Genomic DNA, 11398 nt, shown 5'->3' on the forward strand with positions numbered 1-11398 from the left:
TTATCCACTCTCTTTAATTTTCAGGCAAAGCAATTTAAAGAAGTTCAGGGGAGTAATTACAGAGACAATTAATGAGCTAAATAATCATAAAAACCCCCAAAAGGGAATCAAGTGTTTTTCGATCTGTAGGATTTTCTTCTTTGAAAAGTCCCTCGATCCATTTTTGAAATCAGATTCTTCACATTTAATTATGTTTTTTTTAAAAACGTCTTTAAGCTTCGTATAGATTTTTGTTTTTGTATGATGTGAGTATGAAAATAACACAGAGGCTTCAGTCAAAGCCTGAACACACACTGTGTATCTGTATATATTAGAGGTGACTAATGAGTGGAGTCAATAAAATCTGTTTTCAAATACAGTGTGTGTGTGTGTGAGTGTGTGTGTGAGTGAGAGTGTGTGTGTTAAAGCAGTAAAAGCCAATCAGCCGTAGCTCTGTTAGTCTGGTCACAGTGAAGGAACGCTCCGCTGAAATAGGCCCAAACAGGCCCGAGTGTGTGTGTGTGTGTGTGTGTGTGTTGCAGGGACCGGACTACCTGTCGACAGTGTTGTAAACCCGCGCACACATTAACAGGCTTTATGGAGTGTTGAGAAAGTTCCTTGACAAGCGGCATATTCAACCTGCAGACACACCCTCAGTGTGCGAGACAGAGACAGTCTGTCTCCGCTTCCTTTCAGACCCGAGCCCTCTCCTGAGCGCGGAGACGCTACCTGCCGATAGCCATCAGACGACACAAAGAGCTGGAAATAGATGAGTCTGATAAGGGAAGAAAAGAGCGGAGGAGAAGCGTCATGGCGGCTCAGAGACACTGATGTCACCTTGTTTTCTCCGACAACTGAAATAACCTTTAGAGTCGAGGCTACTTTTAAAAACCTGATGGAGATCTGAAGTCCTGTCGGCGACCCGAGGAGGACAAACATTACACCTTAAAATACATCACACAAAAGATGCAACTATTCTTAGAGCCACACCAACAGATTAGATTAGATTATAGAGTGACACAATCATAGGGTATCATTCACTCTGTGCTATTGTTAGCATCGTGGTGACGTCACAAAAATGCCACGCGAATGAGTAAACAAAAACAAAAGAAAACAAAGAGAAACTCCTTCCTGTTTCATGACTGTTTTTAAGTTTTGGCTAACTGTTCCCATGACGTCATGCTAGCTGATGTTCAATCAAATATAGCTCAGTCTAGTCACTATAAAACTTGTTGTTCTTGTAGCAATGCTCTTAATGTTTCCCTTTTTAGCATTTACCATGTTAGCATTTCCAGTAGTCCTGCTAATGCTACGTCAGCTTGACTTGAATCACAAGAAGCGTGGGGAAGCTTTGTGTTTTGTTAGCTTTGTTAGCTAGTGCTATAACTTTAAATCCTTTCATTTTATGTAAGATTTAAGCTCTGTTAGCACATGTAGCTTAGCATACTATTCTGTTAATGTTTGATTCAAAGCATTTTCCAAGTAAGCTAACAATTACAGGTTGTTTTGCCCTCTCATGTTAAATTTGCTTTGGTTGCTCACTGATAGCAGCACAAGATTAGCTTTTTATGCTTTGAATCAATGATCTTTCAATGGTAAATTAGCTAAGAACCCTGCTAACTAATGTTAGCAGCTTGACCTTTAACCTAACGAATGCTATATGGATGTCTAGCTAGTTGATGTTTAATCAAGAAAAGTTAACCTAGTTACTATAGGGCTTGTAGGTTTTGTAGCCATGATCTTGGTGTTTCATTTTTAGCATTGTACCATGTTAGCATTTCATGTAGTCCAGCTAATGCTATGTCAGCTTTGAATTCTTTCAATTAACTTAAATCATCAGAAGTGAGGGCTAGCTCTGTGTTGTGTTAGCTTTGTTAACAAATGCTATTAGATCCTTTAATTTTATGTAACCTATAAGCTCTGTTAACACATGTAGCTTAGCATACTTTTCTGTTAAAGCATTTTCCAAGTAAGCTTACAATTACAGTTCGTTTTACCCTTTCATGTTACATTTGTTCGAGTACTCCAAGCTTGTGTTAGCTCACTGATAGCAGCATAAGTTAGCTTTTTATGATTGACCAGTAACCTAACAAATGCTATGTCTTGCTAGCTAATGTTCAATTAAGAAACGTTTAAGCTAGTCAATGCAAGGTTTTAGTTCTTGTAGCCATGATATACTTTTTTTTTTTCTTTAGCCATGGCATGCTAGATGTTGCTAGCTTATCAGCAGCTCAATATATAATGTAATATTACTTTATTGTCACGCTAACTGATGTTAGATCCAAGATAGTATTAATGAGATTCAAATGTTTTGATAGCTTCTACCCTTGTTAGCTGCTGCTAGCACATCAACAGCTGAATATATGATGTTATGTGTTCACTTCCTGTCCTGCTGGTTGATGTTAAATGAAAAGAAACTTAGCCTGGTTCATGTAACCTACACATTTAATTCCTATAGCATTGCCATTGAAATGTTTTGCTAGCCCTGTTAGCTTGGAATAGAAAGTAAGTGTCTTTAATGGGACTGAAATACACTTTCCTGTGTAGAATCATGTTATTTTCATTTTTGAGCCCTGAGATGTGGGACATACCCAGAGTCAGAGACACAAAGGACACTGTGGTGAGGATGATGAAGATGATGGTGGTGGCAGCTGTGCTCTAACAATAAGGAAACACACAGCACTGATTACCATGCTGGCTGAAACGCTGATGATGTAACATGATCTCATTCTGTATGAAGAAAAGTCATAAGTGAGGTTTGACACTCGGCATCTCCCGCTCTGACTTTCTGCTCGTTTTATTTTGAAAAGTTGATTACAGAACTTGACAAACTACTTGTTGGCAATTCTTTAGCGTCCAAGACTCTGCACTAAGTTTACCAAATAAGTATCAGTCAATTTGTCATAAAATTGGCATGATATTAAATTTTTGCTCCAGGGATGCAAGATTAAAAGAAGAATATCAATATTGGCAGATAAAAGATTAAAAAATAGTCTTGGCAGGTTTGAAAATGTCTTAAGATCAGCAGTGCCAACCAAGTGGCGCATTAATTTTTTGCACTCAGAAGAGCTCCAACACGTGGGCTGTTTGGAAATATTCTGAATTATTGGGAACAGGCAACATTCATTATATCTGTGCCCAAATGTAATGTTTACAGGAGAATCTGTTTTTTGTTTGTTTTTGTCCATTTTCACCCTTAATCTTTCACTTTTTAAATACACCGTATATAAAGTCAATTTAATTTCAACTCTTTAATCTTCCATCCAAGAAAAAAAACCTGAAGTTTTTAGTGACACAAAACAAAATCAGAATATTTTTGAGCTCATTTTACTCAGTTTAACATATTTCAGTTGAGCAGCAAGTTAAAGTGTTAGCACCAATGGACAGTCACAATAAGATTTTCCGAAAAAAAAAAAAAAAAACCTGGTGAAGGAGCAACTTATAATGTAAATAAATTTTAAGTAAATGTTTAATTGTTAATAATCAAAAAAATTGAGAACATTTGTAAGATTTTCAAAATAAAATTCTATGAAGTCCAATTGTCACAATAAATTAAATAAATAAATTAAAAACAGATAAAATAGAATAATAAAATAAAAAAATCGGTAGAATAAAATAAAAATATAAATAAATACTATGAAATAGAAATACATAAATAAAGTAAAATAAATAAAATCAGTAGAATCATATAAAAATAAATAAATAAAAAATAAGTAGAATAAAAAAAATAATAAATGAAAATAAATTAAATTAAATTAAATTAAAATAAAATAGGTAGAATGAAATAAAAATAAAATAAATAAATACTATAAAATAGAAATACATAAATAAAATAAAATAAATAAAATCAGTAGAATAATATAAAAATAAATAAATAAAAAATAAGTAGAATAAAATAAAATATAAATAAATAAATTAAAATAAATTAAATTAAATCAAATTAGAATAAAATAAAATTAAATTAAATTAAAAAATCAGTTGCTGCTTTTTAAGTAAATTGTAAGTAATTTTTTGATAATCCTGAAAGAAAAGTTTTAAAAAATACACAATTTCTTCCATTGCTTACCAAAAATTTGAAATCTAATCTTAAAAAAGTGGATTTTGGTGACTAAAAAGTATCTTTGTTTTATTTTTTTGTCTTTGTATTTATTCTTTAATTTCATAGGATTAGAGCTAAGCTCATCTCAGAGAAAGGATTTAAGTTTTTTTGTGAAGCTGTTCCAAAAAATACTTTATTTGTTGTATAACTTTAGGTTATAATCATTGCACAGCTGTTTCACTTGTAAACCGACATTTCTTTCATTTTGTTTTTGAGCCTTTCCAACTTTTTATGACTAGATTTTTCCCACTTTACGTCATCAAACTGAAATGAAGCAGCCCCAGTGTGAGTCCAGATCCTTGACTTGATTCTTGTTTTTATGTGACCGAGGAGAAAAGGGAGGCATGCATGAAGACCAAAAGGACGGGGAGATGAAAGCAAAGAGGAATACATTATCCATGTTGTGTGTGTTTTTTCCCTCTCGGTAATGAGTGAGATGAAGCTTTGTGTGTGTGTGTGTTGTCTTTTTTTCTGTCTCTTCGGGCTCTAACTGATGGATATCAGACGATTATTCAAATGTCCGTGGCCTGCAGAAAGACAAACTCTGCAGAAAGAAAGAAAAGAGAGTTGTGTAGTTTGGAGGCGTAGTGTGACAGCGAGGCCTCTCCCTCTGTTTTTTGTCCTCTTTCACTCTTTCTCTCTGTCTTTATTTCAGTCTTCTGGGGGCGGGTCAGCGGGGGCCCCCCGGGGCGAGTGAACGCAGGGGGTTTATTCCCCGATCGGTCCCGTCAGTCTGAGCGGCCTCCTCCCAAAGAAAGAGATCCCGACAGGAGAAACAGCAGGATCTGTTTCTGTGTGAGCGAAGACACAAACAAACAGTCTCTGCTGGAAACCGCGGAGAGTTTTAAAGAAACTCTTTAATTATGTTAATATTATACAGTATCTCTGCTTATCTAAAGGACTCCAAAAGCGTGAATCTGTGGTCAAGATAACAACCCTTGAAGGAGCCCTGTGGAGTTTGTTCCCTGGTTCAAACTCAGTTCTCTGCTCCAAAATTGTGTCCTTGAGCTTTTCAGACATGTTGAACGGATTTCTTCTGCTTTTATTTTATTTCTTTGAAACTTTCAAAAACACCACAACCTGGAGGAAAGCAGTAAATATTTTGCAGCTCCTCATTTTGCCCGCGTGTTACCCTCCTGACCTCTCCTGACCTCGCAGGGAGACGACAGGTAGTCCGTTTACCTGCCCGTGGTGTTTGAACTAGCACAGTGTGTGTGTTTTAGAAGCTTCCCGACGACAGCTGGGCTCAACTGAACCGTGACAAAACGCCCTCCAGACGGCAGCAGTCCAAACATCCTGCACAGGTAAAGCGACTACCTGCTTTCCTCTGAGGTCATGAGAAAGGTCGCGGGACAACGGCGAGTTAATCCTTCAAAATAAAAGTACAGAAAGCTGGAGGTGAACGTGGCGACGTCAGCGCCAGTACAGCCAATATGGCAGCCCAAAAAGGGGGCGTGGCCAAAGCATCCTTCATATGTACATCAGTTCATTCATCACACGGAGGCTAAATGCATTCCTGTGCTCCTGCTGTCAGTCAGACGCAGAATAGAGACTTACAGGCCCATTCAGGCTTCAGACAGCTCTGCTTAGGCATGCAGCTAGTGTACACACACTCACACACACTCACACACACACACATACACTCACACACACAAAGACATTGACAGATGGCAGTATTCAGATTGACGGCGGTCAAACAGAAGGAGATTGTAAGCTGACTCTCCTGATGTCCGTATGTCTGTCTCAGATCAGTTACTGTTTCATGCTCTGAGAAAGTTCTGGAAATGTTCTCATGAATATTCAGCCTCACTGAGGATGAAATGATGTTTGGAGCTGGGAGAAGCAAGATGAATAATGAGGAACAAAAATCCTCAAATCTGGACTCAGTTTTTGCTGCTTGAGTTGTTGCAACTGTTAAAGGAACATGAGTGTAGTCACAAAACATCAGCCATCCAGAGGCAAAATGAAGCCCAGAAATGGTCGTCACTAAATTAATAATTTACTCTGAGTCTAGAAACTTGGGGGCGGAGCCTTAGATTTAGTTTAAAATTGGGTTTCTGGGTTATAAACATGTTTAATCTTGAGCCAAGACAACAAACCAACAGCTGCAATGTTGAAAAACGAAGCCAGTGCAGATGTGCAAAAAAACTGCAGTTCCTCAAGTGTCCACTAGAGGCTAGCTCCAAAATCCAAAGAATCTCCATTAAACCCATGTTAAAATGCTCAATTTTAAATCAACGATAAATATGTTTACAGTCATTTACGGTGATAAAAAAAAAGTGGTCTGAGTTGCCAGTTTCTCTATTAACCCTCTTGACGGGGTTACATTATTGTAACATTATCCATTTTTTTAAATATCAAAACTCTAACTAATTCACAAGTTTGCATAATTTAGGGCTAATTAAGGGGTCAAGAGAACAGACCTCTACCAAGCATATTGTGATTGTCACCAACACTTTAGCCCGACTTTAATGTTATACTCCCTTTCAGCAGACTGTCTGCTACAATTTGGTGTTAGTTGCAGGTTTGTACGATAATTTGTTTCCTGACAGTGTTGAAAATTATGATGACCCAGTACGTATTTCATATTCCAGATCTAAGTATCCAGAATATAGGCAGGATCTGGATCGTACTTTTACATCTGTCAGAAATTATGGTGACCTTGTCTTGTGTTGTTTTGCAAAGCAATCCGACCATTTATGGTGGAGTTATACACACATATGGTGAAAACGGCCCTATCTCACAATGATAAAGAATCCTTTAAAAAAGTCCTAGATCCAGACGGTGATCCAGATAACCTCCAAAGTCTAATCACTTCTTTTTCATCCCATTTTGAACATTTCCTGAACATTTCATCAAGATCTGTTTGTTGGATTTTGAGTTATGTTGTTCACAAACAAACTCTCCCAAAAACATAACCTCATTGACTTTTGGGACAGCCTCTAGTGGACATTTGGGGAATTACACTTTTATCGCACGGCTTCATTAGCTCAGTTCTTATCATAAGGGATTGCTGCTTTGAGTCCCCTGGAAACAATGTAGACTCTGCAGACTTGCAATTTTTAGCATTTTTTCTTACTTTGCAACATTTTATTTTTCCAAAAAGGCATTTTAAGATTATTTATGATTACAGATGCTCTAAAACCAAGTCCCTTCATCAAACCTTACTTTTAAACTTTATTACACCAAGTTCTGATCTGACACAAGAGAAAAATCAATATTTGGTATTTAATCAGTTAAAATAACACCATTTTTGTTTATTTTCTTTGACTTTTTTGCTTTTTTTTGGGAGAAAAAAAAGCTAAAGAGAGAAGAAATGTGCATCCAAAGTTCAAGGCCAGGAGTCGACCTTTGGACTGATGCTAGAGGATTTGAGCATCTGTAAACGTGTCCCTGCTCTGCAAACTAAAACCAAACCAGCGTCCAAAAGTTGCTTCAAGCTGCTTTCAGTTGGACCATTCAGGCCACCGTACAAGGACACAAACATCTGGCAGATATCGTCCAATCAGACGTCTCTTTCCAGCCAAAAGAGACATCAGACCGCCTGCATGCAGCACTAAAGGTGACCAGCTGTGAAGTGTGTGGTACTGGTTAAGCTGGTAACCAGTGGTTTTACTGGTGAGACACGGCTCCGGCTCCGACTCTCCCAAACACACAAACTCCTTGATGTTTTGTTGGATTCAACTCCTGATTGGAGCTTTAATAAAGACACAAAGAACCTTTGATCGCCTGTCGCTGCCAGTGTGTGTGTGCATACGTGTGTGTGCCTATGTGTGTGTGTGTGTCCATCTGCCTGTCGTAGACAAACGGTAAGGAAAGTGCTTCCATTCACACACACACTCACACACACACACAGAGTGATCCTGAATAGAGGAAGGTTTTTCTTTAATGAGAGTGAAATTTAAATCCTGGACATTGTGCTGCTTTTAGACCACAGCCAAGATGGGCAGGTTCTCCTTCCACACACACACTCACTCACACACACACACACACTCAGAACAGTGATGTAATGGTTTTGCCAGGGCTGAAACGTGTCTGGTATCGAGGCTGGTCACCTGCTGTGAGGTGAAATGGGTTTGAATTAGTTTTAGTGTTTTGCTTTAACAGGAGTTTACACCCAAATGGAAACACTGAAACTTCACTGACACTGTTGTTAAAGGGCCATTACAAAGTTTTCTCTGCTTTTAGGTACAAATAATGAACTTGGGAAACGTTTCTCGTGACTGTTTTCTCCAAAACAAGCCTCTGAACTCTGCAGCGCAGCCTCAAGAACCAAAGAATGAAGCATCTCAGTGGGAATAAAACATTTTTCTGTCACATTTTGAAAAAGCTTAACCAGCCGTCATCCTCATAAAATCAAATCAACACAACATTTTGGATCAAATAAATCCTGTTTTATCATTAACTTGATTTTTTGGGGGTCAAAAAGTTTGCTCTTCATAATAAAAGTGTACAAACAAATACCACTGCTGCACAAACTGACCAACCAAAGGTCAAAGGTCACTGGGTTCTGACACTATACACTGAAAAAGCTGAGAAATCAAAAACAAAATTAGAGAAATGTTTTATTTTAAGGCTGAATTTCTTTTAATTAGTCTGAAAGTTGGATGAGGAAATGTTTTTTTCTTGTTAAAGAGGGGGTATTCTGTGTCATTGTGTTTTTAATATGGTTTAAAGTAATAACGCTGGATGTTCAGACTGAGCATGTGCAGCATTCCAAACCTCTACGTATTCAGATGTTGCAGATCAAAACACTCATCTGCTTCATCAGATCTTCAAATGATGAGATCATAACATAAAGATCTCCTTGATGACACATTTGGACATGCGGGCCTCAAACACCAAGTCTACCTGTAGCTCCGCCTCTGACGGGCCTCTAGAGGGCTGGCCAATCAGAAAGTAGTAAGTTTGTGGAGTGGGGATTCTCTAAGAGACAGCAGCTAAAACAAAGCATTTCAGACAGATGCCGAAAAATAGGAATCTTTTTTGTTTGACTTGTTTTGTTTTTGGCTATAAATCACATAAAAGACCATTTAAAGCCTTTACAGCAGGGGTAGGCAACCTAGGGCATGGGTGCCAGAGCTGACCCGCAAGGCTACTTATGTTGGCACTTAAAGAATAATTGCAATGAGACAGAGGACAAAATAAATAAAAAAGGTTAATAAAACATATGGTGTTGTATTCCATTTAATACTTAAGAAATTGAGCACACTATTTATGTTCTTAAGTAAAATTTTAACAAATAACTTTAAATAATAAATTTAAATTATTGATGCTACAAGTGTGCAAATGTATCTTGCAAGTGCGTCACTGCAAATCTCTTGGGATTCAGTCTGCTTGCTCACAACCCCATTTATTTGGCGGCAAACAGCAAAAGTATGCAAAACAAAGCAACACATTCAAAACTTTATGTACTGTGAAAAAACATGTAATGGAAGGAGATTTTTACTATCTCTCACTACATAGCTAAGCATGGAAATCCATTCGAGAAGACTTTCTTATCAACTGTCATTGATTTATGAAAGAAATAAGTCTTGGCACTTTGGGCATGAGTGTATTTTGAAGGTTGCCTACCCCTGCTTTACAGCATCATACCCCCTCTTTAAGAAATTTAACAAGTTCATGTTCCCTCTTCAAGACAAGTTTTCAGGAACTTCTTGAAGGAGCTTAGACCTTTCTTATAAACATTTCACAAACACAACAGGCCATCGGCTCAGGAGAAAAGAGACAAATGCATTTTTCTAACTCCTGTACCCCTGGATACTCTCAAGACGACTTTCTTGAGTATATTTAAGTGTTTTCAATGAGATCAACTTTGAAGCTTCTGGGGCCTTTTAGAGCCAACCTGAGCTATGAATTTCTCCAACAAGACGTCAACAAAGAGGTAAGATTCAGACAAGAAGAAAAAAACATCTCATTAAGAACAGGCAGAATTTTCACCTTTACGCCCCAGCATTTGTTTTGGAATCACCTGACAGACTTCCATCCCCTTTCTGTTCATCTTAAAGACCCGCTGTTTCCTGGACACAGTTAAAGAACTAAGTCTATAAACAACAAGAACATCCTTCACCTCTTTAAGGAGATAAAACTAAAACCTCCTCAGGAACTATTAGACCCATTTCCCAATCACCAGGACTCCTAAAACCACAAAGGAGTTTTTCTAAACACTTGGAAAAAGATCAGCATCAGGAGCTCCTTTTTAAACCCTTGAACGTGTGAATAATCTCCAGAAGAACATCATTAAGAGCTCTTTAATCAGCTCTGCAGCTCTCAGGATGTTTAATCATCAGTGAAAACTTTAACTCTATGTTAAACTTCCTTAATAACTAAACTTATTAAAAGAGAACAACAACCTGAGCAGGAGACCTCCTGGAACCCTTTCCTGGGATTCCAGGAACCTCTTGGGGAACCTGTGGACCCTCTGATAAGAACCACAGCCACCACCTCAGTTCACCTCTGATGTGACTTTTTGCTCTAAACCTTCAGTCCTCTCTTGTTTTTCTGTCCCAGGTGAGAATATCTTCATCCCTTTAGGAGCATATGAACAACATGACATGTGCGCCAGCTGCAGGAGCGCGAGGACAGGTGCTCCGTTTCTCACGGCTGCAAAACATCCACGCACGCGCTCACAAGCAAAACTTTCAGGACAGGAAAAATAGGAGCAACAGGTTGAAATGAACGCAACCTGAGTGTGGACTTACAGGTAAGAGGTGAACACGCTCAGGTTGCTCGGGATCTCCCGGAGTCCCAGGTCCGAGCAGTCCACCCGGTGCAGCAGCCCGTCCACCTCGCACCGACAGCGGTCAGGGCAGCTGGTCCGCCCCGCTGCCACCGCGGAGCTGTTCCCCCCGGCCACACTCCTCTCCTCCCCGGCCACTGAGCTCTGCATCTCCCCCGCGGCACCGGAGCTCCTCAACCCCGCCGAGAGGAGCGCAAACGCGGCCAGCAGCACCACAAACCCCCGCATGTCCCCTGCGGTTTGTCCACGGAGGCTGAAAAGTTTCAGGTCCAGAGGAAATCAGGAATAAAACTCTGAACTGATAAAACCAGAAAAGCTGCAGCAGCCCGGGATCCGGATCACGTTGTTTGTGCTTGTTTTGGCTCTGCTCACATGAGTCAGGCTGGAAAGAGTTCAGATTAACTTCACCTAATCTGGATTGGAAGTTGTGCACAAAGATTATGAACGCTGAAATATAAAGTCCTGTTTGTTTGAGGTGCAGGCTGCAGTTTGGTCGCTTTCCAGGCTGCACGCGTGGAGCGGCAGAGCTGGAGTGTGTGTGTGTGTGTGTTCAAGTGTGTGTGTGTAAATGTATGTGTGTG

The 11398-nt window shown here is 39.1% G+C and overlaps 1 protein-coding gene across 1 annotated transcript in view; it reads right to left on the reverse strand.

Moving 5' to 3' along the window:
- The window catches only part of LOC141810356 (leucine-rich repeat-containing G-protein coupled receptor 5-like), a 40755-nt gene extending 29357 nt beyond the window's left edge, over positions 1 to 11398 (reverse strand). Inside the window, exon 1 of the mRNA XM_074697803.1 lies at positions 10780 to 11398. Coding sequence (XP_074553904.1) covers positions 10780 to 11045 — 266 coding nt within the window. The 5' untranslated portion in view covers positions 11046 to 11398. The remainder of the gene's footprint in view (positions 1 to 10779) is intronic.

The sequence above is a fragment of the Halichoeres trimaculatus genome, unplaced genomic scaffold (genome assembly GCF_033239565.1).
Source record: "Halichoeres trimaculatus isolate MK-OKI-2021-1 unplaced genomic scaffold, fHalTri1.1 fHalTri1_scaffold_21, whole genome shotgun sequence".
Taxonomy (NCBI): Eukaryota; Metazoa; Chordata; class Actinopteri; order Labriformes; family Labridae; genus Halichoeres; species Halichoeres trimaculatus.